Source organism: Podarcis liolepis, assembly GCF_965112155.1.
Source record: "Podarcis liolepis genome assembly, chromosome: 15".
In the NCBI taxonomy this organism is placed as follows: domain Eukaryota; kingdom Metazoa; phylum Chordata; class Lepidosauria; order Squamata; family Lacertidae; genus Podarcis; species Podarcis liolepis.
The window spans coordinates 5,404,168-5,431,791 of NC_139566.1; the positions used below are offsets into that span (position 1 = coordinate 5,404,168).

The window sequence follows — 27,624 nt, forward strand, 5'->3', positions numbered from 1 at the left end:
ATCACTGCAGATGGTGACAGCAGTCACAAAATTAAAAGACGCCTGCTCCTTGGGAGAAAAGCGATGACAAACCTAGACAGCATCTTTAAAAGCAGAGACATCACCTTGCCGACAAAGGTCTGTATAGTTAAAGCTATGGTTTTCCCAGTAGTGATGTATGGAAGTGAGAGCTGGACCATAAAGAAGGCTGATCGCCGAAGAATTGATGCTTTTGAATTCTGGTGCTGGAGGAGACTCTTGAGAGTCCCATATGATGAAATATAAAGCAGATTTAAACCAATGCGCGCGGCAGTTCATAACACCCATCAAAAGTCATCTGATTCATCCTTAAGACGCCAATAATGAACGAACAAATTGGTACCCAGGAATGCCTAACTGTGCTTCAAGGCAGCCAGAAGCTGGTCCTGGTGGTCTATTCCTCATCACGTCTAATGTCAGGGCTGGGCTTAGATGGCACAGAAGACCTGCTCCTTCAGACGCCTGCCTATTGTCGCCTCACCAGGCTCCTTCAGGAGGAAAATATCACCTTCATCTTCATTATCACCCAAGTTGAAACTTGTAGCACGATACGGTACAGACCACTGTATTTTAATATTTTGTTTGAAGCCGCCCAGAGTGGCTGGGGAAACCCAGCCAGATGGGCAGGGTATAAATAATAAACTCTATTCTATTCTATAAGAATTCCCAAGACAGAAGCAGAAATAAGCAAAGGCCTACCTGTACATTTTATTTCATGTACAAATCAAAGCAGCGCACTTCAAAGGTACAGGCCTCAGGATAAATATTCAGTGACGAGATTTAATTTCTGCGTCAACAATGCTGGCAAGAGTCTTTTCCCTTTGGCTATCTCCATATGATACCTTAAAAAAAACCAGAAACAAAAAAAAAAAAACATGCTCATGAATAACAGAATCGTAGTTTTCTAGGGTTGGGATCCCGGTGGTCATCTAGTCCAACCCCGGCAATGCAGAAATGACAGCGAAGCTAATGAGGTTAATGTCATGTTATAATACTTCCAAGAACTGTTCCACATTTCCTTTCCCATTCCTTATTTGCATTCGTCCTTTAAAAAAGGGGTTCTATGATTCTATGGTTCTATTATCTGTGCATCTAAATCATAAAATAATAATTGAAAAACTTTCTATAGCCTTGCTAGTGCTTAGAGGTCTCCAATACTGAGAGGGACATTTGTGGGCTGCCCAGGACTGATTCTGCCCCAGTCCGCTCCCTCGATGGCACGCCCACAAGGAGGTGGGTCCACTACAAGAAGCTGGCATCAAGTTAGACCTTCTCACTGTAGCTGCTGCACATCCGATGTGGGTTTTGAGCTTCTGGCAGCTGCGTCTTTCAACAATGCTGTGGGCTGCGTACATCGTTCTGGCCTCAACAGGTAACATTTATTCTGCTCCTTCTACCAAACTCTTAACACTTAAAGCATGAGAAAGTCAGTGGGTTGTATGTTTATGCACTCAGAGAGTTCCTCCACACTTAGCTCAGGCAAAATACTTTCTCCTTCAGCATGTGACTTGTTTTCAGGGCTTCAGTTGCAGGACAGTGTTGTTGTTGTTTAGTCGTTTAGTCGTGTCCGACTCTTCGTGACCCCCTGGACCAGAGCACGCCAGGCACTCCTGTCTTCCACTGCCTCCCGCAGTTTGGTCAAACTCATGCTGGTAGCTTCGAGAACACTGTCCCTCCATCTCGTCCTCTGTCATCCCCTTCTCCTTGTGCCCTCCATCTTTCCCAACATCAGGGTCTTTTCCAGGGAGTCTTCTCTTCTCATGAGGTGGCCAAGGTACTGGAGCCTCAGCTTCAGGATCTGTCCTTCCAGGGAGCACTCAGGGCTGATTTCCTTCAGAATGGAGAGGTTTGGTCTTCTTGCAGTCCATGGGACTCTCCTCCAGCAGGACAGTGTAGGGATTCTCAAACAGTGTGACGTCTCCTTCAACGTCTTCTTGCAAGAAAAGCCAGAGCGAGAAACGGCAACCATAAATGGTCCTTGTGGTCTTTCTGCTCCACAGTGTTTCCAGCACACTTACAGATCCTGCATCCGACTTGGTGGTTCCTGTTTGTGGATATTGGGGAGACGGCACAGATCTCATGCACTTCTGTAGGAGATATAGAAGATCAGGCATTATCATTCATCTGGTACAAAAGAAGAGAACACGGAATGCCAATTTTAATCAAGAGCTGTGATGTTAGAAAACCCGGAGGCAGATTTGCTTGCAAAGTTAATCCTAACCGTCAAAACGCCATACTGGAGATCCTTCATGTGCAGAGCTCTGATTCTGGCCAATATTTCTGTGCCCAAGAATCTTTTAGTGGCTTGCATTTCAGCACTGCAACATCTTCACTGATTGTTGGAGGTAAGAGATCAGGGCTGACGGAGCTTTGCTGCCGTGTGTTAAAGGCACCAGGGTCTGAATTCAAGCAGAGTCAAATAAGGGCCAGTTCTCAGGATCATCCCATTCACTGCAGGCAAGATTCTTGCTGAATTTTAGCCCCTGCTTTCATGTAAGGAGGTGGCATGGCCCCCTGCCAGGCTGCAACCACATTTGGGTGGATTGATAGCTTATTGAGTTCAGTAAGTTGATGTTGCCCTCCAGAGCAAGTTTTGAAATGTTCTTCCTCTCAAGGAAACTTTCCCCATGTTGCCTTGTGGGCTGAGAGGTTCCTAGGCATGCGCCCCTGTGCATTGTAAAACATTCCAGGCTGCGGGGTTTCTGATGCGCATTCCCTATGAACCAACACCTGAGCCTTGTCTCCAAATGAGCACTGCATGGGAAGTGTGTTTTTGGTGATGGTGACCTGTCTTTTAAGGACATTGATCTGGAGTTAAAGGTAAAGGGACCCCTGACCATTAGGTCCAGTCGTGGCCGACTCTGGGATTGCGGCACTCATCTCGCTTTATTGGCCGAGGGAGCTGGCGTACATCTTCCAGGTCATGTGGCCAGCATGACTAAGCCGCTTCTGGCAAACCAGAGCAGTGCACAGAAACGCTGTTTACCTTCCCGCCGGAGCGGTACCCGTTCCTCTACTTGCACTTTGACATGTTTTTGAACTGCTAGGTTAGCAGGAGCAGGGACTGAGCAATGGGAGCTCACCCCGTCATGGGGATTCGAACCGCCGACCTTCTGATCGGCAAGCCCTAGGCTCTGTGGTTTAACCCACAGCGCCACCCGCGTCCCATGATCTGGAGTTACTAAGCATCTTTTCTGAGAAGTGCCGCACAAGCTTCCCTTGAAACCCCCACGATTTCCTGGCATAAAAGCCCAACACCAGGATGAAATTCTGAAGCCTTTGTTATCTATAGGTGGGTCTCCTTGTTGTACTCTCTTGCTTTGTTTTCCTCTTCAGACAGTTATACTCCGAGCACCCGGGTGATGCTTTTGCAGCCCTCTAACCAAGACCCAGATTCCCGGTTCAAGAACCAACTTGTTTGTGTGGTCCATGGCGTGTCCAACTTATGCCAGGTGTCCTGGGACATCCCAGGAGGTCTCCAGCAAGAGGGCCAGACCCTTTTGGTGAAAAACAGCAGTGGGTCGTTAACCTTCGTCAGTGTCCTTCACCTCCCCATGGAATTACAAAACACTGGGGGAAACATCACCTGTGAAGTCAAGTTCAACTCTTCCAGCACCAGCGTGAAGAAAACTGCTGTGTTCAACGCAGGTGAGTGAATCTTTTCTTCCTGCCATAAGAATATCAGCCTTTTTCACCAGCGTCGCTTATGGAAGGTCTTGTTTCCATCGTGAATTTTAACCAAGCCCCCCCCCCCCTACATTGATAATACCACTGACTGCCCTTTTCTGCTTTTAGCAATTTTACAAAACTTGCTCAATTACTCAAAGGCTCTTGAATATTCATGCCCCCAAAATGCTTGCTTTTTCCTGACTGGTTAGTAATACACAGGGCTAGAGTCTGTGTGATTTGTGCTTGTATTTCTGTTGCTTTTTTATTTCGCATATGTTGCATTTTATTGCGTGACAATCTGAATTCAAATTGCACGTGTCAAACTGTACATGCGAAAAACCACCTGAAGGAAGGTCCGTGGACAATAGTTTGCTTGCTCCTGTATTAGTGAAAAGTAACATACAGACTGAGTTGCGTTAGGAGAAATTTGCTCTAAAACGGTGCTGAATATTCATGTGGGCTTTAAGGGGAAAAAAGAATTGCAATCTGATGTGGAAAAGTGAACTGGACTTAAAAGACTGAAATTGCCATGTTGTCAGTGGTGACTTGTCACAATGCCTGTGTTCTCTGTTAGAAGAATTTTAAGGTCTCAGATACAGAATAAACATTCATAAATGCACACATATCTAAATAGATGAACCATGTGTCTGAAATGGTACAGGAGAGCAATCCTGAAGCCATTTTGACTCTCCCAATGACCTCAAATATTCCTCTGCAGGAAGGGAGGCAAATGGGGAAAACCTTCCCATTGTCTTTTTGCTTGCAAATCCTGTCTTAAGGGCGCATTTGTGTATGAGCTTGTGATCTGGATTCAGGAACTAAAGTATTTACCATCACAAAAGAATGGCCAGGCTGCCCAGGTAAGGCAACCAGTGACCATTATCAGGTATCCTGGCAGGCAGGATTTCTGCTTCCTTCTGTGATGTACGTATGATGTTTTAGGGGGGTGGTCTTGGGCTACAGGGAGGGCAATTTCAAGAGTCTATATAGGGCTTGGACACCATTGTTCAGGGTTCTCCTCCCTCCTGCGTGTGGTGAGTGGGGACTCTGTTGCAACAGTTCCTTGAACAAAGATCAGGCTTACTAGCCGCCTTGCTTCTCAATATATAGTGGTACCTCGTGTTACATATGCTTCAAGTTATATATGCTTCAGGTTACAGACTCCGCTAACCCATAAATATTACCTTGGGTTAAGAACTTTGCTTCAGGATGAGAACAGAAATCGTGCTCCAGCGGCAGCAGGAGGCCCCATTAGCTAAAGTGGTGCTTCAGGTTAAGAACAGTTTCAGGTTAAGAACGGACCTCCAGAATGAATTCAGTTCTTAACCCGAGGTACCACTGTATTCTGGTTGGCCTCTGTTATTTTCTCCTACTGATAGGGAACCTATACAGACTCTGGAATAGCCCATAAGGGAAAAGGAACAGGTTTCTTTCCTTATAGCATCTCCTCCCCCTTTCGGAGGCAGAAGCCCTCTGAATAACACCAGTTGATCACAAGTAGTGCAAGTGCTGTTGTGCTCGGGTTCTGCTTTTGGACTTCCGTCGGGGATCTGGTTAGCCACTTTGAGAAGAGGAGGCTGGACTAAGTGGACCTGATTCAACTCCGAGGCTATCCTTAGGTTCTTACGGAGCCTCCAGGTCCAGGGGCAGTCTATCTGGATTTCAAGGTTCTTAGGGCCATTTGGCCACTGTGGGAACAGAATGATGGACTAGATCAGGCCAGGCTCTCCTTATGTCCTTCTCTAGTCTTTTGCCAAAAACAACATTTCCTGAGTAAGCAAATCTTTTCCCTCTCTCTCTCTTCTTTCTAAAGCTTCGTTGACGGAAGATGGCGCAAAGTGCCTAACCCACAAAGTGTCCTTGGCTGTCGTTGCAGGATTGGCATCACTGACCATCTTCCTGAGTTTCCTTTGGGTCCGATTTGGCCTTTCCAGGCTAGGTAATATGGGGGAACGCACCCCGGGCCGGGGGGAGGGGGAATCACATGAACAATATCCCCTATTCAAGTAGGTGGCCGTGTTGGTCTGCCGTAGTCAAAATAAATTACCGTATTTTTCGCTCTATAACACGCACCAGACCATAACACGCACATAGTTTTTAGAGGAAGAAAACAAGAAAAAAAGTATTCTAAATGAAATAGTGGATATATGATTTTTGTGGTTCATGCTGTGGCCACAGACATGTGATCTGACAGTGAGTTTGGAGTAGCCCAATGCAAAAATCCTGAGGATCCATGTGGATCCATGCTTTGTAACCACGGAGGAGGGAAGGAAGGGGAACCATGGATCCTCTGCTCACGACTGCAGCAGATCCCCCCCCCGCCACCCGCAGGCATTCGCTCCATAACACGCACAGACATTTCCCCTTACTTTCTAGGAGGAAAAAAGTGAGTGTTATGGTGCAAAAAATACGGTAAAACAATTCTTTAAAAAGATAGTTGAAAAGACTCTTCTTCAAAACCTAAAAACGCTCTTAAAAGAATCAAGTCTTCAAAAAAGTTATAGGATCTAAGAAAGTCTTTAAAATAATCCTTCTAAAAGAATTTAAAAATTATAAAGTCGCACCCTAGAGACTGAGTTGTTTTCAGTATAAGCCCTCGTGTGCATGCACACTTCTTCAGATACTCTGAAAACATATCCTTCTTTATTATTAATTTTATTATTATTATTATTATTATTATTATTTTATTATTAATAATTAATTTTATAATGAATGATTTTAGAGTGTTGTTTATGCTATACTTTTATACTGTTTAATTGTTGTTAGCCGCCCTGAGCCCGGCTCTGGGGAGGGCGGGATATAAATAAAATTTAATATTATTATTATTATTATTATTATTATTATTATTATTATTATTATTATCCCCTGGGTCAGTTTCTCCTTATGCAGAGGGCAAAAAAAAATAAAAAAAATCTCTGTTTGAAGTGGACAAGGCAGCCTCTGCTCCCCCTGATTTATTTTATATTTTAGTTAGCAAGATTTGTGCATGTTGCTTAATGAACAAAAAGGGGTTTTACACAAACGTTAAAAACAAGCAGACATACAAACTGAACAAAAAAAATAGACAAAATCAGCCGTTTTCCTCATCACAAAACATTGGACCAAGTCCTACTCAGAGTAGTCCTATTGAAATAAACAAACCTGATTTTAAAAATGCATATATCAGGGAAAGAAAACGTACGGAGATGCATTATGACCAGGGAGATTGTTTGCAAAGAAGTGTATATTAGTAAAAAGTGCATCTCGAAAGTGTTTACCAGGATAAATTGCACTAAAATGCTGATGAATATTCATGCGTTTTTTTAAATATAATTTTTAAAAATGCAAATTGCTGCAGAAGTGTGGAGAACTGACTTTAATGTTGGGAAAATGAGGGACTTGGAGAGTGGAAATTTACAGATTTGCCCATCAGGCTCAAATATGGAATGCAGAAGGATGTGGGCAGCACTCTTATTTATGGATTGGTGCCTTTCCTGTGTCTTATTATTCATTTTTTGCTCCTCAAGGTTCCCACACCAAGATCTCCGAGCCCCCATCTTCAGGGATAACAGAGGTAGGAACTATTTTAAATATATATACATATATAGGTATTGAGATGCTCTAGGTTTTGAGGCGTACACAGTCTTAGGTGTGCAATCTGGGCACACATCTGATAGGAATGAGGGATAAAATCAGCTCAGTTTGCATGCTATCAAATCCACCGGTTTTGAATCCTTTGAAATTTTGCACTCATCCGCTCTATGTGGGGCTCCCTTTGAAGGTGACCCGGAAACTCCAACTAATCCAGAACGCGGCAGCTAGACTGGTGACTGGGAGCGGCCGCCAGGACCAGATAACACTGGTCCTGAAAGACCTACATTGGCTCCCAGCACATTTCCGAGCACAATTCAAAGTGTTGGTGCTGACCTTGAAAGCCCTAAATGGCCTCGGCCCAGTATATCTGAAGCCAAGTTACAGGGAACCAGGCAGAGGGCCTTCTCGGTGGTGGCGCCCACCTTGTGGAACGCCCTCCCACTAGATGTCAAAGAGAACAACAACTACCAGACTTTTAGAAGACATCTGAAGGCAGCCCTGTTTAGGGAAGCTTTTAATGTTTGATGTATTACAGTATTTTAATTTTTTTGGAAGCCGCCCAGAGTGGCTGGGGAAGCCCAGCCAGATGGGCGGGGTATAAATAAATTATTATTATTATTATTATTATTATTATTATTATTATTATTATTATTTTGCATTGCACTCCTCCATCCAAGCAACAGTCACAAAAATGAATATATTAGGGGGAGGTGTGCCTGAAAATGAACAAATCTGTGAACGTAATGTACAAAAATACACTATATACTTGCAAAAAACATGTCCACGAGTTTTGTCCCCATGAGGTCTGGCTGCTTCTCACATGGGATATAAAGGTGTTGAATTTAAGCCGTCAATCAACTAACAGCCCTCTCCTCCAAATTTCATAACAGGATGGGATTTGCTATGCCCAACTGGACTTCCAAGCGAAGACCCAAGATGAGAGGAAGAGAAGACTAGGAGCGCAAGGGAAGAAATCCAAAACTTTGAAGGACCTTTGAGAAGCACTAGTTGCTAGACTCTGATTTGGGAGGATTTTTAAAAAATAATTTTTATTTAATGGATTTGTTGCCTCCGTTGTGCCAAACGTTAGTTGCTAGACTCCGATTTGAGAAGTCGGTGTTTACTTTCCACCTTAATCGTGAAAGGCTACATTGCTTGCGACAAAAATTCTGCTGTGCGTTTGTGGCTTATTCACACCAGATAGGGGAATTGTACATGTGGCGGCAGGAAGGCTGGTCAAGGTCTTTCAACCGTTATGAGTCAGAGGGAGGCAAGACAAGTTTTGCATCGAACAAATAACACAAGAGAAGGAAGAGAAGAGTGGGGTTTGCTTAGATGGGGGAATCGCCAGCTTTCAGAATCTGGCTGCTCACTCCCAATCGAGGTGGAACACATTGTAGGGTTGCCAACTCCCCGCCCCGCAAGGCTCCTCTGCCTTAAGCAGCATAGCGAGAAGCAGAAATCCCATTGGGGAAGCATTGCTGATGGCTGAGTGTCTGCCTTCTCCTTGTCCTGGAACCTTGCAAGGGAAATAGTTGGCGTCCCTGGCTGCAGGAGAAAATGTAGTCTTTAGCTGCCCTGGTGTGAAACAGAGCAGGGCTGGTGAGCATGTAAAGGTAAAGGTAAAGGGACCCCTGACCATTAGGTCCAGTCGTGCCCGACTCTGGGGTTGTGGCATTCATCTCACTTTACTGGCCGAGGGAGCTGGCGTACAGCTTCTGGGTCATGTGGCCAGCATGACTAAGCCGCTTTTGGCGAACCAGAGCAGCGCACGGAAACGCCGTTTACCTTCCCACCGGAGTCGTACCTATTTATCTACTTGCACTTTGACGTGCTTTCGAAGTGTTAGGTGGGCAGGAGCAGGGACCGAGCAACGGGAGCTCACCCCGTCGCGGGGATTCGAACCGCCGACCTTCTGATCAGCAAGTCCTAGGCTCTGTGGTTTAACCCACAGCGCCACCCACGTCCCCGGTGAGCATGTAACAGACTGGCAAAAGAGGGGATTTCGGCAGGTACAGCTGTACCTGTAACAGATGCTCATTCTGGCATCAGCCTGACCCACGCAATGACATTTTTTGAGGGCTGGCGGAAAGAGATCTGCCACTCTCCACGGCAAGCCCTGTAACCAAGTGGATGGAAAACAATAAACCTTCTAAATTGGCCAGCAGTCTGTTTCTTTACCAGTTTCGCAGTGTTTATAGGTTGACCTATTACAGGGCAGCTCCTATCAAGAAATAAAATTGCTTAAAGCTGATTGGAAAAATGAGAAACGAACAGAATTCGAAACTGAGCGATCAGGCCATCCCCAGTCAACAAGACAAGGGTGGTATTTCCCCCCCTGCATTCAAAATTGCCTGCAATTTTATAGATTGGAGGTCATTTGATGCTTTTGGTATTTGTCTGGATTGCCTTCAGATTATAATTTATGGCATGTTTCCATTTTTTATGCAAGGTGTTTGGGAAGCTATTATTGTTGTTGTTGTTAATCATCAGAGCTTTTTTCCCCTTCAGCCAGAGCTCACTGGAGCTCAGCTTTGCCACCTCTCAGGCGGGCACCATTGCCATTCAAAGAGAAGAAGGGAGAAGTTTGTGGTGAGCTCCGACACCTCTTTTTCTAGAAAAATAGCACTGATGATGATGATGATTACATTTTGTTGCAGGAATTTATGTATAGGTGGAGGGGGGGTTGGCCCATCCAGCAGATATCTTGCACTTGCAGTCCACTACCAAAATCACTTTTGCGACTTTTGTGACTTGTCCCCACAAAACACTTCATCACAGTTTCTTCCTATCTATTCAAAGGGCCTTTGCTGCACGATACCAAATGTAAGAATTTGCTGATAAATGTATCTATGTACTGGCTCACAGGGAAAATATCAGAAATTCATATAGACATGTGAGCTCAGCTCCTCAGCAGCCCCTCTGCCTGAGTGATAATCCCTGGCATCCTGATACCTGAGTGCCAGACAGGTAGCCATTCCAGAAATAACAAACCCAGATGAAGACAAAAGGGTGGGATTAACTTGGCTGGGAAACAGGGAAATGTAAATATCACTTTTGTTACACTTGATGGGTGTTTGGTGGAGGGCAAGGGGGACCATGGGGCAGGGTCCAGGATGCTCAGATTACTGCCACCAGACCTTCCCCTTTCATGACGTAACCGTGATGTATGAGTGATGTAGTTTGGGGCAGGTGTAACATGGGGATTAGCAGCTAATAAAAATTTGGGGGCTCTTTTGTTTGGGGCTTCCATCTTGTTCCACCTTGTGGCAGGTGGGAGTCCTGTCGCGACAGTCTTCAATAAAGACCAAGCCTATAGGCTGCTGTTTTGCTCTGGTATTCCTGGCTGGTGTCCTTGGTTTTCGTCCAAGGGAGCCCTCAGATTTCTCCGTTAACAATTTAACTCTTTCCTTCAAGAAGTCCAAGGTGGTGTACATCGTTCTTCTCCTCCGTCCCCTTTCATATCCCTCACAACAACCCTGTGAGGGAGGTTAGCTTGAGAGCAAATGTCTGGCTCTCAAGATCACAACCAGTGAGCTTCATGGCCCTGTGGGAGGATTTGAACCCTGGTCCCAGACTAGGAACCAGAGTAACATAAGAAGAGTCTGCTATATCAGGCCAATGGCCCATCTACTCCAGCATCTATTCCACCCAGATGGCAGAAGTTTAGCTGAACTGTCCTTCTGGCATCAACATAAAGTCACCATCATGACAGATCCTTTGGCTGGCCCTGTTCATGGAAGCACAGAGAAAAGAAAGTGGAAACACGGAGTTCTAGGTGACTCTTTGCGGTCCAGCTCTGGGTGACGCTGACCGCAGGGACGTCATGGGTCCCTGCTTACGAACCTCGGTTAGAGGCGCCTTCGGTTTTAAAAAAAGCCAAGCGCCCGCCTGACTCAATCTTTCTGCTCTTTTGGTTTTCTGCCCTTCTTTCTTGGTTTTGACACCCCCGAGGCCCGTGTTCTTCACTTGCAAAAACAATAAAAACAGGAAGCTTCTGCAAAAGTTTGTGTGGCTTTGGCCAGGCCCCTCTTTATAGCTGCGACACTTCAGGTGTGGGGAGAATCGCCTCTCTCGCCTCGCCTCCGGCAGCCAGGCCTGACAAGGCTCCCGACGGCCCGGCGTTGTAAGCACAATGAGCAAATAAATTCAGCTGGGCGTCCCGAGAGAAAAGCTGAAAGGCAGGGCAGGGCAGGGCAGGAAAGACCCCTCAGGCTTACAGATAAGAGGAAACGGCCCTTTTGGTTTCACTCCGGCTGGATCTAGAAGGAGCGTCTCCACCCCCATCGTTCTGCCCGGACGCTGAGGTCCAGCGCCGAGGGCCTTCTGGCGGTTCCCTCATTGCAGGAAGCAAAGCTACAGGGAACCAGGCAGAGTGCCTTCTCAGTGGTGGCACCCGCCCTGTGGAACGCCCTCCCATCATATGTCAAAGCCATAAACAACTACCTGACATTCAGAAGACATCTGAAGGCAGCCCTGTTTAGGGAAGTTTTTAATGTGTGATTTTAGTGTATTTTTGGTTTCTATGGAAGCCGCCCAGAGTGGCTGGGGAAACGCAGCCAGATGGGCGGGGTACAAATAATAAATTATTATTATTATTATTATTATTATTATTATTATTATTATTATTATCAAATAAGTGATTCAGTGAAGCGCGTTGCAGGCTTTGTATGAGAAATCGTGTTGGCAAAAACGGGACTCCACAGCGCCATCTGGTGTCACAGTGTTATAATGCATATTGTTATAAGAATTTAAGGTCTCAAATACATAAATTAAATGTACAAGGCAAACACGTACATAAATACAAAAACCACATGTCTGAAACAGTACAGAAAAACAGCCCTGAAACCATTTTGACTCTCCCAAACTGACCAAATGTTTCTCTGCAAGGAGGGAAGAACTAGGAAAAAAACCTCCCCATTGTCTCAGTGCTCACAAATCCTGTGCCTTAAGGGCACATTTAAGGTGTGAATAGGGTGACCCTGTGACCTGGATTCAGGAATTAAGTAGTTATAGTAACAAAAGAGTGGCCAAAACCCAGATAATGCAATCAGGTAACTTGCCAGACAGGAGATAAACAACACACTCAGGATTCTGTTTTAGACTGCCCCCTGTGATGTATGTATGATGTTTCTGGGGGTGGTCTGGAGTTTGAGGGTGGGCAATTCCACAGCATCTTAAAAAGCAGAAACATTACCTTGCCGACAAAGGTCTGTATAGTTAAAGCTATGGTTTTCCCAGTAGTGATGGATAGAAGTGAGAGCTGGACCACAAAGAAGGTTGATCGCAGAAGAATTGATGCTTTTGAATTCTGGTGCTGGAGGAGACTCTTGAGAGTCCCATGGACTGCAAGAAGATCAAACCTCTCCATTCTGAAGGAAATCAGCCCTGAGTGCTCACTGGAAGGACAGATCCTGAAGCTGAGACTCCAACACTTTGGCCACCTCATGAGAAGAGAAGACTCCCTGGAAAAGACTCTGATGTTGGGAAAGATGGAGGGCACAAGGAGAATGGGACGACAGAGGACGAGATGGTGGGACAGTGTTCTCGAAGCTACGAACATGAGTTTGACCAAACTGCGGGAGCCAGTGGAGGACAGGAGGGCCTGGCGTGCTCTGGTCCAGGGGGTCACAAAGAGTCGGACACGACTAAACAACAGCAACATATAAGGGTGGGCACACCTTTGTTCGGGTTCTCCTCTTTTCCTGCGTGTGAGGGGAGCACCCTGTTGCAACAGTTAATAAAGATCAGGCTTACGAGGTGCTTTGCTTCTCAATATTCTTTGGTTGGCCTCTGTTATTTTCTCCTACAGATGGAGAACCTACAAAAGGACTCTATAAGGGCTCTTGTGTACCCCGTATGGAAATAAGGGCAGATTTTGTTTACAACAATATAAAGCGTCCTTTCTTTGCCAAGGTAGCTGAGTCCTGTGCTCACTTCGGCTGCACATATACTAAAATAGGAACGATACAGAGAAGATTAGCAATGTAGCTGAGTTCTCTGTTTCTTGTTTTCCCATTCATAAGTTCAGTTTTCCACATTTCCACATCAATATGTAATAATAATAATAATAAGAAGAAGAAGAATTTCCTCATGAAAATTCATGAAATGATCTTTGATCAAAACATTGAAAAGCAAGCACAGCCTCAGAGTTTTTGGGGGTCATGTCTTTTAAAAACAAGCATCTGTTCAGGTTTTTGGTATTGCTTTTTTCTGTAATGAAGTTCTTCTGCACTGTATCTTCCGTATCTCTGTTAACCACACGAATGCTTTGGGCATTTCCCTATCTTTTTTTGGGTTTCGTTGCATCAGCCGTCGTAACTCTCAAGGAGTTACCTCAGCCTGTTGCACAAAATGTCTTATTTAGTTCCCTCTCTTCACAGGCCTACAGTTCATGGGTGATGCTTTTGCAAACGCCTTCGAAGAAGAAAGATGCACCTTTGATTGTTTGTTCCATGGACTTTCCAACTTGGTCCAACTTGCACTACAACTTCCATCATCCATGACCACTGGTCCTGCTAGCGAGGGGTGATGGGAGTTGTAGTCCAACAACATAAACAACATTTCTATTTTCATCGGAGAAATGTTGGAGGCTATTTTGGCCTGATCCAGGAACCAGGATCTTCCAACATTCTTCTGATGCCCTGCTCCTAAACCGGCCACTCTCTGATGTTGCTTGAAAAAGAAATGGGGAGCGAGATCTTAACTGCATTCATTTTGTTAACTAGCGTACAGTGGTACCTCAGGTTAAGGACTTAATTCGTTCTGGAGGTCCATTCTTAACCTGAAACTGTTCTTAACCTGAAGCACCACTTTAGCTAATGGGGCCTCCTGCTGCTGCCGCACCGCCGGAGCACGATTTCTTTTCTCATCCTGAAGCAAAGTTCTTAACCCGAGGTACTATTTCTGGGTTAGCGGAGTCTGTAACCTGAAGCGTCTGTAACCTGAATCATATGTAACCCGAGGTACCACTGTACTCTATTCCGAACTTAAAAATGGAAAGTGTAAAAAATGGTCAACAAAGGAGGTTTAAAGACTGTCTCAAGGCAAATCTAAAAAAATGTAGCATAAACACCAACAATTGGGAAACATTTGCCTGTGAGCGCTCCAGTTGGAGAACAGCCTTTACCAACGGTGTCACGGGCTTTGAAGACACTTGAATTCAGGACGCAAGGGAGAAACGTGCTAGGAGGAAGGCACGCTTGGCAAATCCACACCGTGATCAACTCCCTCCCAGAAACCTATGTTCCCACTGTGGAAGGACGTGTGGATCCAGAACTGGCCTCCACAGTCACTTATGGACTCATTGTTAAAACCATGTTTATGGAAGACAATCTTACTCGGCTACGAGTGACCGCCAAAGGGAGATGGCTTAGGGCAAAGCAGCTGGGAACCTTGGCCTCCTGGATGTCAGGGGCTGGACTGAGGAGGAATGGTGGAGACCCCCCCCTCCTCCTGCACTTCCCAGAGAAGTGGGAGACCGTATAGATTTAGAACAGTGGTTTGAGGAAGGTCACAGTTCAGAGGCTGCAGAGCGGAGAAGGTGGGAAATATTGGGAGAGGAGGAGGAAGAAGCAGCAGCACCACCACCAGGGGAGAGATAGCTGGGGCCATGATGGGCGTTGGGAGTTGTTACGGAAATTATGGGGGGGGGCACATCTTAAAAGTTGTTAAATGTTGCAAATGTTATGCCTGAATGTATCCTTTCAACTTGACAGCTCACAGAAGTTACCTAGCTTTAAAAATAATATAAAATCAACTCCTTTGCCAGTTTCCTCCATTCCAAAGCTATTTTCCCCTTGAAAAAGGACTCCAGGAAGTTGCCAGAGGTGACAATTGCTGAGCTGATTGTTGGCCAAGGAAAGCCTAATCCCATCACCAGACTTGCCAAGGGGTCCAGACATGCAAAGGAAGTTCTATTGTACTTTGGGTGGTGGGACTTCAAAGGTGTTTGCCTATGCTAATTGTCAGATGCTGTTGTGGTTGCTGAGAGTAACCAGGCAGGACTCCGACCTGTCTTTTACAGGCTTTATTCTTTGTGCAAACTATTTACAGTGAAGAGCGCTGTAAGTTCATGTCTGGCTCAATCGCTAGCAGAATCCAGGAGTGGTCGGTTTTTGTACCTCCCCCAGCATAAAAGTCGTGTCACCCCAGCCTTTTCCGCCCCTCCCTGCGCCGAAGACTACTGCGCAGAATGGGTGCTGGCAAGGGCGCACTTCATGCCTCTCTGGTTTGCTCAGGCTCTGTGTTAAGGCTCTCCCTAGCATCCTCTGGTCCTTGCACCTCTTCTCCACAGGTGGGGGGGGGCTTTCCTCCTCCCCGGAAGAGGAACTGCTTCGCAAGATTTTTGGAGGCTCCCTGTAACACAACTGCCCTTCCATCTCTCGCCTCTGAGCTGATGGCAGTTCCCTGACACTAATCTTATACCCAAGTCTTGCCCTGACATGTCTGCTTATGCTAATCTTGTACCAAGGACTTGTCTGGACATGTTTGCCAAGGTTAAACTAGTGTAACCTCTGTCTAAAAGGTAAAGGGACCCCTGACCATTAGGTCCAGTCGCGGCACTCATCTCACTTTACTGGCCAAGGGAGCTGGCGTACAGCTTCCGGGTCATGTAGCCAGCATGACTAAGCCGCTTCTGGCGAACCAGAGCAGCGCACGGAAACGCCGTTTACCTTCCCGCCGGAAAGGTACCTATTTATCTACTTGCACTTTGACATGCTTTTGAACTGCTAGGTTGGCAGGAGTTGGGACCGAGCAACGGGAGCTCACCCCATAGCGGGGATTCGAACTGCTGACCTTCTGATTGGCAAGTCCTAGGCTCTGTGGTTTAACCCACAGCGCCACCCGCGTCCCTAACCCCTGTCTACCCCTCCTCTTTTGTGGCATGTCAGTGATGTAGCAATGATGCTGTATGAACTGTATTCTGGGATATGGTGGGAAAGTTTTAAAAGTCTTTGTCACCCCATCTTCAGGGTTCAAAATTTCTCTTTGAACCTGTTGCACAATAAAGTTTGGTCTACAGCTATTTGCTCTGGTTGGTGGCTGGACTCCTTCCTTTATTCCGCAGGGACCCGCGGGCTCTGCCCGACGAGCCGGGTGACTGAGCAGCCTCACACCTAGATTTTTCCGTACAGGAGTCCACCGGTATCTGGAAGGCAACAGACGTTCTTCATCCCTAATACGCATGGAGCAGATGAAGCAGCATTTCTCAAATTTGCTGTTGCACTACAACTCCCATCATCCATGACTGCTGGGTCCTGCTAGCTAAGGATGATGGGAGTTGTAGTCCAACAGCAAGTCTGAGAAACACTGAACAGTTGTAGGGGAGATATCAAGGTCCTTCAGAGAGAGGGCAACGGCACAGGGTTGCAAGGGGTTGAATCAGATTAGCCTTGGGGTCCCTTCCAACTCTACAGCTCTATGATTTTCGGGAGCTGTGTCAGGCCATTGGTCCATATAGCTCCATATTACCCACACGGGCTGGCAGCAGCTCTGGAGGGTCTCTCCCTGGAGGTGCCACTGGGGAATGAACCTGGGGCCATTTGCATGCAAAGCCGATGCTCTGAGCCACAATACATGAGGACATTCTTGAGAATGAGGACATTCGTGGAGGAAACATCAAGTTTAATACAAGCATCAAAATTCAGCAAGTGGGGAGGAAAATATATTAAACTTCTGGCGTTTGATTGTCTTCCTTCTGTCTCTCCTTCTAATAAACCATGCTATTTTTAACCACTTGACCGTACTGATTGGTCTGAACGGGACTACTCATTTCTTGCATCGGACTTCTGCATATTCGGTCTAGAACGGGAAATGGAAAAGCCAGAGGCCACTTAGTGTTTTTTTATTTTCTACATTTGCAAAAGCAAAGCGCCCGCCCCCCACCCCCCGCTTTTTTTGGACCAATTTAACATTTTGATTTTTTTAAAAAAGCGATCTTGTTTTCCTGTGGTTATTAGTCATTTTCACCTTGTGAGCCGCTTTACGCACTTTCCGTTGCAAAAGCAACATTACAAAGTTATGACTATTGAAAAGTAATGCATTTTTTTTTTTTAAAGCAGCATTTTCACTAGATAAAAAAAGGAGTTTTTAAATTCAGGGTGTTAGCCCTAGAATATTTTTCTTCTCTCAGTTGCCCAGTAGTAATTTATGACATTTAAAGGTCCTAAAATAAAATAAAATAAAATAAAATAAAACATAAAATAGGACTGTGCAGGCAATTAAGAGCACATCCTTTCACAATGTCTGTTTTCAACTTCTGTTTATGGTTTTTATTGTACGGTTCTATACTTTTATCGCTGTAAACCGCTTCGATATATTCTTTATGACACAGCGGTGTACAGATTTTTTTTATAAATCAATCAATAAAAACTTCACTATGGAGGGATGGTGAATTACCTGTGGGGTCTCCCTCATGGGCAGTCGATTTACTGGTGCATCTGCATTACCTGGGAAGAGAAAAGGGACAAGAAGAAGAAATGTTAAGCAGAAGGAAAACCTGAGGAACAGATCCGTGTGATGCTGTTCATTCCCCAAAGGCATTACCTCCAGAACGAAGTTTTCTGCAGAGCAGGAACAAAGGGGGAATCAGCAGGAGGATGACTAAACAGGGTATCCCAATCAGCAATATGTTCCTGCAGTCCTCTGTGAGAGGAGAGGTGGAAGAGAGAGGGAGGAAGAGGTGGTCAGTGACTGTGGAGGCTGGTGGACCAGTCTAGGGCAAAGGGGAGAGCAAGTTAATCTATGGAACTCTCTCCCACAAGAGGCAGCGAAGGCCACCAACTTGGAGCACTTTAAAAGGGGAGTCATTTTGGGCTCACAGCTGTCCATGGAGGCGCAGGTCAATTCTGTGTCCAGGGCAGCTGTCTACCAGCTCCATCTGGTACGCAGGATGAGACCCTCCCTCCCCGCAGACTGTCTCGCTAGAGTGGTGCATGCTCTGGTTATCTCCCACTTGGACTACTGCAATGCGTTCTACATGAGGCTACCTTTGAAGGTGACCCAGAAACTACAACTAATCCAGAATGCGGCAGACAGACTGGTGACTGGGAGCGGCTGCCAGGACCACATAACACCGGTCCTGAAAGACCTGCATTGGCTCCCAGTACATTTCTGAGCACAATTCAAAGTGTTGGTGCTGACCTTGAAAGCCCTAAATGGTCTCGGTCGAGTATACCTTGTCTGTACCCCCATTGTTCTGCCCCGACACTGAAGTCCAGCTCCGAGGGCCTTCTGGCGGTTCCCTCATTGCGAGAAGCGAATTTACAGGGAACCAGGCAGAGGGCCTTCTTGGTGGTGGTACCCGCCCCGTGGAACACCCTCCTACCAGATGTCAAAGAGAAGAACAACTACCAGACTTTTAGAAGACATCTGAAGGCAACCCTGTTTAGGGAAGCTTTTAATGTTTGATGTTTTATCGTTTTTTTACTATTCTGTTGGGAGCCACCTAGAGTAGCTGGGGAAACCCAGCCAGATGGACAGGGTATAAATAATAAATTATTATTATGATTCCCTCCCTGTGAGAAGTGAGATTACAGGGAACCAGGCAGAGGGCCTTATCAGTGGTGGTGCCCGCCCTGTGGAACGCCCTCCCAGCAGATGTCAAGGAAATAAACAACTATCTGACTTTTAGAAGACATCTGAAGGCAGACCCGTTTAGGGAAGTTTTCAATGTTTTATGTTTTATCGTGTTTTTAAAATTCTGTTGGGAGCCACGTAGAGTAGCTGGGGAAACCCAGCCAGATGGGCAGGGTATGAATAATAAATGATGATGATGATGATGATGATGAAAGAGGACTAGGCAAATGCACAGAGGAGAGGGCTATTGATGGCTACTAGCCACAGTGGCTATGCCCTGTCTGCCCAGTTGGAGCAGCAATGCTGGAAACCACAGGAGGGGAGAGTTGCTCTCGCGTTCGGCTCCTAACTACAGTGGTACCTCGGGTTACAGACGCTTCAGGTTACAGACTCCGCTAACCCAGAAATAGTACCTCGGGTTAAGAACTTTGCTTCAGGATGAGAACAGAAATTGTGCAGCAGCGGCACGGCGGCAGCAGGAGGCCCCATTAGCTAAAGTGCTGCTTCAGGTTAAGAACAGTTTCAGGTTAAGAACAGACCTCCAGAACGTATTAAGTTTTTTAACCCGAGGTACCACTATACTGGTTTCCCCTTAGGGCATCTGTTTGGCCACTGCGATGACAGAATGCTAGCCCAGATGGGCCTCCTTTGGCCCGAGGCAGCAGACACTTCTTATGTGTGTGTTTATATGTAAATAAAGTAGATTAGCCAAAATGCTGAGTTGCTGAGATCTGCCACGCAAGCTGCGAAGACTCTGAGGATCCCTAAGTGTGCCGATGTCTGTTGGCATCGGTCGCTGTGATGTTCGGGCAGAAGAAAGCCTTTGAAGCTCCCGAATGATAGACCAGGAGGGAGGAAACATGCCAGTCGGGCACGTGTCTCTGCCAGGGTCCTACTCGAGTGTAGGACGAGCTCCTGACAGAATCTTGATAAACTCAGTAGGTTAGCTGCATAATTTTAGACTCTGGAATTAAGGGTTGTGCAAGACCGCCATCTTTTGATGGGCAGTTACTTCCTTCAAAATGGGGCAAGACAGCCACCTTGGGTTCGGAGTGTGGGATGTGAAACACAAGAGCAGTCAAGTACAACATTCCTAGAGTGGACATGTTTACACATGGGGAGGGATGTTTGTCCAGCCAGCAGGTCAACTTCCTGTTTCCTTCTGGGCTGGGACAGACTTCCTCTGCGTGTGACTAGAGGTGGGCGTGGCCTCACCTGTGCAGGTAACGACAAAAGCACAGGGCAGGGCAGCCATCTCTCTCTCTTTGACTACATGCATCGAAGAAGCAACATCTGCTTAGTCAAAGATGCTCTCTTGGCTCCCAGCCAAGAGAGGACAAAGGGACTGTCTTCTTAAGAGATAGATTCCAAGTGTATGTTACTTCATTAAGCTAAGTCTGCCTTCTGGGATCTGACTGTGAACAGAATGTGAGTAAACTCTTTTTATACTTTTGTAAAAGACTGTGTCGTCTCTTCTATTTTATGAGGGAATAAGGGGAAAATACCAGAACAGTTATTATAGAGGCTTTAGCGAGCCTGAGCAAACGCTGTCGTTGCAAACTTAAAATAAAGGGGAATGTATTACTCTGCTGAAATGCGGGAACTTGTTAACACAAGTTGGATAAGGATACAATCAGAGAATATATCCTCTCCTGCATCCCTGAACATTCCCACACGGAGACCCTTCTAGAAGCCTGCTTGCTGGGGGCCCAGACTTCTGCAAAACCCCAATAAAGTCATGTCCTGATGGCCCCACAGGAAAGGTCTGTGCCCTTGCAAATTCTCACCACTTAGGGAAATGGGGTCCATTGAAAAGCTACAAACCGAACCAGCTATTTGGTTACAAGGTACCTTGGGTTGTAGAAGCTGCGTTCGAAGGGACCACTGCACTGATGTTTCTTTTCTCCTGGTCTGAACAGGAATAAGCCATCCCTTGGCTCCATCTCTCTGGAGGAATCAGTTTCAGACTCCAAACGGTGAAGGCTCCTTCCCCATCGATCACGTCACCATCCTTCCGGTCCTGAGAGGTTTCCCCACCAATATCCCAGGAGAAAGTATCCTCATCAGGGTTTGCGTCAATCAGGAGGCAGAGGAGGGGAAGGTGGTGGGAGAGCTCCGTGTCTTCTGCAGCGGAAGGAGCAAGGAGGGAAAGTCTTGGCCCAGAAGGACCTAGGAGAGAAGGAGAGTCGCATGAGAATGGCTCCTCAGATCTTTAATTAATCCCTCTCGTAGGTTTCATGGGGGTGACATGGCTCCTCAACAAACTAGACCCAATAAACAGCCATCCCAATGACCGTTGCAGGAGTTAGAGAGCTGGACTAGGGCCTGGAAGAGACCTGGGTTCAAATCTCCACTCAGGAAGCTTGCTTGGGGCCGGACTCAGCCTAGCCTCCCTCACAGGTTGGGGTGTAAATGCAATAATAAATAAATAAAGCAAATGCTACAGACCCTAAATTAAATCTAAGCCATAGTTGCTTAAGACTTGCCCTACCAATATTGACTAGTAATACAGTCAAACCTTGGTTTTTGAACAGCTTAGTTCTCGAACGTTTTGGCTCCCGAACGCCACAAACCTGGAAGTGAATGTTTTGGTTTTCAAACGCTCTTTTGGAACCCAAACGTCTGATGGGTCTTCCGCGGCTTCCAATTGGCTGCAGGAGCCTCCTGCAGCCAATCAGAAGCTGCCCTTTGGTTTCCGAATGTTGTGGAAGTCGAACGAACTTCCGGAATGGATCCTGTTTGACTTCCAAGGTACGACTGTATTGGTATTACAGTAGTACCTCTGGTTGCAAACGGGATCCATTCTGGAGCCCCGTTCGCAACATGAGCAGAACGCAACCCACGTCTGCGCATGAACAGGTCGCAATTTGCTGCTTCTGCACATGCGCGTGATGTCATTTCGAGCATCTGCGCATGCGCGAGCTGCGAAACCCGAAAGTAACCCTTTCTGGTACTTCCGGGTCGCCACAGGACGCAACCTAAAAATGCTCAACCTGAAGCAAACGTAACATGAGGTATGACTGTAATAGTAATATTGATACATTTATTTCTTGCCCTGCACCAGCAGGTCCCAGAATGGAGATAACAATTTGCTAGAGTGAGGCACGGCTACTCTCAGATGGCAGATATGGGGGGGCAACCCCCTCCCTGCCATCTCCTCACCCCGTCTCCTAAGGCAGGCTGCCTTGCACACAGGGGGACAGCCAGTTCTGGGTCCGGGGCTTAAATGAAATTCCAGTGTCAACCCAGTTGGGTTCTGTATGTGGAAGGAGAAGGTGCCATCTTGTTTTCTTGCCCCAGGTGGCCGTGAAAGCAGGAGAAATGAGAATGGGAGCTTCTCACTGGCTCCAAGTGGTTTCAGACCAGAGTCCCTTCAGAATCTATTTCAGAGGCGCCATTCAGATGTCCACCTGCAACATCAATTGTGGGTGGCCCCCACAACTGTGGAAGCCAACGGAGACCAGGCACATGCCCCCCTCTCACAAATTTTAAGCAGGCCCAAAAGGCTTATCTGGTTTTCTACTGGGCTGTGTGGGGGCTAAACGGGACTTTCAAACCGGATGATGTGTTTATAAGGCATTATTTCCTTTTGTTTTATTGCACAATGCGTCCCCTTCAAGTGCCACACGTTTGTGTGGTTCTGCGGAGACAGAGGTCAGTGGGAAAAAGCCCCTCGCAAAGTCAAGTGCAGCCACTTTTACTTTCGAGAGAGGAAACCGGTCACAATGGAGAGGGTCTGTTGAAAGGAAGTTGAAAGGGCGAGTCACTTAAGATACGATCGTTTCTGGCTGCTCACCATGATCACAAAATAAAATCAAACAAACACTCCACAGATCAAGAAAACATCAGTTTTCTGCAGCTGTTTCGAATCTTCGGGAAAACCCAGGCGTATGGCAACCCATTCTGGAAGTGGGTTGGCTGTGGGGGTTTTTGCCAAAGTTTGTAAAAAGGTGGCTCAGAAAGTGGTTTTAAAGCTCAGCAACATGGCGAAAGGAAAGGTCAACAACTCTTGTGTCTGGAAATTCCTGAAATATGGTAACCCTGTCTTCATCCTCCACCCAGCAAGAGCCGTTATCGCAGTTCAATGACACATTTCAGCCAGGCGAAAGCATTTAAACTGGGGGGTGGAACAGACACAGTGAGGGGTGTTGACTTGAAGGGGGCAGGGCATGGTCGATGTGGGAACATGTCCTGTGGGGGTCTGCCCAGGCCCTGAGAGTGAGGAGCCTAGAGGCCACATTCACATACCTTGGGCCTGACATTTCCCACCCCTGCCACTGAAGATGCCAGCGTGGTTATACAGCAGCGTCACAAAAGCTAAAAACAAAAAAGGCAAGAGAGCTTGTTTAAAGAAGTGGAAGCTTCGTCCAGACATGGATTGGAGCAAGGTGGAGAGAGACCCACAAAGCAAAATTAACAGAAGATAAGGTTTGGGGAGCAGATTGCTTGAGCCAGTGTGGTGTAGTGGTTAAGAGCGGTAGTCTCCTAATCTGGGGAACCGGGTTCGCGTCTCCGCTCCTCAACATGCAGCTGCTGGGTGACCTTGGGCCAGTCACACTTCTCTGAAGTCTCTCAGCCCCACTGTTTGTTGTGGGGGAGGAAGGGAAAGGAGAATGTTAGCCGCTTTGAGACTCCTTAAAGGGAGTGAAAGGCGGGATATCAAATCCAAACCCTTCTTCTTCTTCTAACAGATTAGGACAAACAAATAAAAATGTCTTTAAATATATCTGTGGCAGGAAGCCAGGCAGGCAGGCAGGTGCAGCAGATAACAAAGCTGTGAAAGGATTAACTAAAAGGTGTTGGGGAGATTGCTGAGAAACTCAATTATTTCGTGGGTCTTCACTTGAGTAGATATTGGGCAGGTTTTTGTATGCTGTTGTTTGAAACTTGCTAGGGACCTATGGCAGGGACGTGGGTGGCGCTGTGGGTTAAACCACAGAGCCTAGGACTTGCCGATCAGAAGGTCGCCGGTTTGAATCCCCACGACGGGGTGAGCTCCCGTTGCTCGGTCCCTGCTCCTGCCAACCTAGCAGTTCAAAAGCACATCAAAGTGCAAGTAGATAAATAGGTACCGCTCTGGCGGGAAGGTAAACAGCATTTCCATGCGCTGCTCTGGTTCGCCAGAAGCGGCTTAGTCCTGCTGGCCACATGACCCGGAAGCTGTACGCCAGCTCCCTCTGCCAATAAAGCGAGATGAGTGCTGCAACCCCAGAGTCGTCCGCGACTGGACCTAATGGTCAGGGGTCCCTTTACCTTTAGGGGCCTATGGCAGGTTTGCAAGTGGACTGGGTGTATATTAAATAAACAACAAGAGCATTTGACATCTGCTGAGCCACTCACCTAAGACGATCAGCCTCACCCCACTCAGGAAGGTGAATTTCTTAGCCATAGCTCCAGCACAGTAATACACCCCAGAATCTCTTCTCTGGACATTGTGTCGGGTCAGATTCACTTGACTTGGGGATTTTGCTCCTGGTTTTTGAGCGGTATAATTCTCTGCAATCTTATGCAGTCTCCCTTCCTGTTCCTCTTTGTACCAGCTCACTACCGACACAAAAGTTCCTTCTGGAATGTTGCAGCTGATGTTGACAGTGGCGCCAGGAGATGCTGAGACCCTTGCCAGCGTCTGAGGGAATTCGGGGATCCCCCGTGATCCAGCAGCTGTAACAGGGAAGCAAAGGGATGTGTGGTTGGTCCTATTTGGTTGGTCCCACTAAATAGAAAACCAAGATGACCAACCCATGACTATAAAACATTTATTTTAAAATAGGTGCATATGACAGACCTGTTTGCTGCTTCCCCCTTCCCCTGCCCCTGTCTGGGTTGTCACTTGAGGGAGGGTAAGATACAGAAGGATTACTAAACCTCAATAAAAAGATGCACACAAAAAAATGATTTCTGTCAGATGTGTTGAATTTTTCAACTTCCGAAAGTGAGGGGTGCTGAAAAGTTGTAACACAACTTGAGAATGCAAAAGATATTTAGGCTAAATGAATATAATTTAGCTTTGCTTGGTAAGTAAAATAATTGCCATGCACTTGCAGTTATATTTATTATTATGCATTATTTCCTCCTCCTGCTGCTAATTCAGCATCACCTGACATTTTCAGAAAAATTTAAAGTACGGTATTTGGTTTTCTGAAAGCAGTTTATATGCTTCTTTGCCAAACATAGCCTTACCAAGCTAAATGTTGTCCAGTCACAAAAATAATGGCAGATTTGAATTCCACACACACCAAAACGTAGTTTTAAAACCCCTCACTGAAGAAATTTGCGAAAATTAAGTTTTACCCCGTAAAATGAGAAGCACTTCGGGTGTCACATAGCATCACAAATTTTACATTACATAATTAGCAACTACTATAATTCCAAGCAGATTTCTTGTGGGGAGCAATTACCCTGCCAAACAAATGTGCTTAAGCAACTTTATATACTGAGAGCTGCGAAAAGAAAACCAACGTCCTTTTTGCTCCTTAGGGAAGGAGACATGTCAATCAAGTTCCTAAACCAGGTTCCAAATAAAACACCTAGCTTCAAATATTTATTCAATGTGCGCAGAGATAAATATACTTTACTGATTACTGAAACTGAATCGGTAGATTGTACTATATAGAATTAAAGATGTGTTTCTTTTTGCGAAGTTAAAGGAAATGGCATCATGAAAATCAGAAACACTCATTGTTTAATTAAAGTGCATCTTGCTATTTGTCAAGACTCTGCTGAAGATTTAGGATGGGAGAGAAGTTTGTTCAGATTTCATTTTAATGGGAACCAACCTAATTTGTGCTTCCTGAAAACATAAGCAGATGGAAACACGGCATTCCTACAAAATTCACGTTGCTCTGAATATTTCAGGGTAGTTCTCCAACCCAAAAGTGTGCAGCTATTAGTGAAAACAATGCGAAAACAAAGCTACATTATGTTATGGGAAATTGCTTGCAAAAATGCACGTTTTGCAAAATTGTTCACAAATATGCATGTGTTATACAAAGAGGTATATATTATGGGAAATGCTTGTGAAAATGGATAAATATTTCAATACAGCCTTTTAACAAACATTTGCAAATTGATGCAGAGATGTGGCAGAAAGCAGGTTTTTTGGGAAGGGATGACAAACTGGAAGAAGGCGAAACCGAATGGTTTGTCCATTGCTGGTGAAGACAGGTAATAATTTTACTCATGTTGTTATTAAAAAAAATTCTGCGCAAAATGCACAATCCGTGCACACTACAATCCTATAAATATCTACTCAGAAATAAGTCTCACTGTGTTCAATGCTGCTTACTCCCTAAGAAGTGATAATAATAATAATAATAATAATAATAATAATAATAATAATAATAATAATAATAATTTGTATCCCGCCCTCCCCTGCCAAAGCCAGGCTCAGAGTGGCTAACATCATATAAATAAGACAATATGCATAATACAACATACAATATGCAAATAAAATAACATTCAACATTCATTAAAATAATATAGAATAATATTAAATATCATTAAATATAGGACTGCAGTCTTAAAAGCAGAACCAATATGTAAAATCCATCGAAACCTCATCTCACCATGAATTGTTAAACTTATCAGGTTCCAGAAATACTTACTGTGTAGAGAAAGTAGCAGGATCCCAAGAAATGATACAAACATTTCCTGGTTCTGCGTAGTCCTTCGTTGGGCGAAGGCGAAACGTCGGGATTGTGTGACGAATTCCGTGGGAGCGAAGCCGGCGAAATCCAGAGAAGGTTGTTGGAATAGGAATGCTAGATGATCGCTTTTCTCCTCAACCACGAAAGCAGGAAGATGTGGACTAGTGCTTTGCTCTCCGGTGCAGCAAACCCAAACCTTCCCCCAATTTTCATCAAAAAAATATATTTATGAAATAGAAAACCATTTGGTGCTTCCAAACACTGACAAACCTGTGCTGCAGAGACAACCCGAATCTGTCTAATAATAGGGCCGGCTTTTAACGGCACGAGAGATCTTCAGAGATGTGTGGGACAAAACCTGAGAGCTAAGCTCTGGGATTCAAAATCCGGTGCAGCAAACCCAAATCTTCCCCCAATTTTGATGAAAAAATAGATTTATTTTTGGGCACTTCCAAACACCTGCCAATCTGTGCTGCAGAGACAACCCAAATCTCCCTACTGAAACCTGATAGCTAAGCTCTGGGATTCAAAACAGTACTAGGGGCATCAAAACTGAGCTGCAGTCCTGCTGTCGGTTCGACGTCTCAAACAATTCAGGTTCAGTGGTGGTTCTGTTGAATTCAGGTGGCTGATTCCCCCTCGCTGTCTGCCTGGGAGGCAGACAGTGACCTTTCTCAGTGGCTCCATCCCCACCTTGAACCGCCCACAGGGAGGTGTTTCTTTGCAAAAAGCTGGGGCCACACGACTAGACCTCTTCCTTGAAATTGCAGATCAGATGCAGGAGGGGGGTGCTTTTAATGGCGGGGGGAGCGCTACAGCGAGGACGGTTCCAGCTGCACAATCATTCAATAATAATAATAATTTATTATTTGTACCTCGCCCATCTGGCTGGGCTTCCTCAGCCACTCTGGGCGGCTTCCAACCAAGGTTAAAAATACATCAAAATGTCACACATTAAAAAAACTTCCCTGAAGAGGGCCGCCTTCAGATGTCTTCTAAATGTCAGGTAGTTGTTTATCTCCTTGACATCTGATGGGTCAAAGAATATACACAGCTATGAGAGGTTGCAAGAGGATGGTACATTTCTGAGAAAGTGGAAGTTGTTTTTTACATCTCTGGAAATTAAAACGTTTGAGAT

At 45.8% G+C, this 27,624-nt stretch overlaps 2 protein-coding genes and 1 long non-coding RNA gene across 3 annotated transcripts in view; 2 read left to right on the forward strand and 1 right to left on the reverse strand.

Annotated features, from left to right (window-relative positions):
- LOC310694277 (uncharacterized protein) overlaps positions 1-8,297 on the forward strand; it is a 160,976-nt gene extending 152,679 nt beyond the window's left edge. Inside the window, exons 4-8 of the mRNA XM_083477378.1 lie at positions 2,019-2,363; positions 3,355-3,666; positions 5,501-5,626; positions 7,194-7,240; positions 8,151-8,297. Coding sequence (XP_083333504.1) covers positions 2,168-2,363; positions 3,355-3,666; positions 5,501-5,626; positions 7,194-7,240; positions 8,151-8,258 — 789 coding nt within the window. The 5' untranslated portion in view covers positions 2,019-2,167 and the 3' untranslated portion in view covers positions 8,259-8,297. The remainder of the gene's footprint in view (positions 1-2,018; positions 2,364-3,354; positions 3,667-5,500; positions 5,627-7,193; positions 7,241-8,150) is intronic.
- A 7,812-nt stretch (positions 8,298-16,109) lies between these two features.
- LOC310694344 overlaps positions 16,110-27,624 on the forward strand; it is an 81,176-nt gene continuing 69,661 nt past the window's right edge. The window contains exon 1 of the long non-coding RNA XR_014519604.1: positions 16,110-16,124. This is a non-coding gene — a long non-coding RNA (uncharacterized lncRNA). The remainder of the gene's footprint in view (positions 16,125-27,624) is intronic.
- LOC310694266 (uncharacterized protein) lies at positions 16,873-27,172 on the reverse strand. Its single transcript, XM_083477357.1, has 6 exons — positions 26,445-27,172; positions 24,181-24,501; positions 20,692-21,009; positions 17,809-17,907; positions 17,662-17,711; positions 16,873-17,064 (listed from the first exon to the last, which is right to left on the reverse strand). The coding sequence occupies exons 1-6, from the start codon at positions 26,485-26,487 to the stop codon at positions 17,032-17,034; spliced, it is 864 nt and encodes a 287-aa protein (XP_083333483.1). The 5' UTR covers positions 26,488-27,172; the 3' UTR covers positions 16,873-17,031.

Bases quoted from the DNA above. Each gene is read 5' to 3' on its own strand.
- LOC310694266 (XM_083477357.1), bottom strand. From the start codon at position 26,487: ATGTTTGTATCATTTCTTGGGATCCTGCTACTTTCTCTACACA. The intron at 24,502-26,444 runs GTAAGTATTTCT...TCCCTGTTACAG, and splicing joins CCTGCTACTTTCTCTACACA to CTGCTGGATCACGGGGGATC. The intron at 21,010-24,180 runs GTGAGTGGCTCA...CTTCTCTCCTAG, and splicing joins GGTGAGGCTGATCGTCTTAG to GTCCTTCTGGGCCAAGACTT.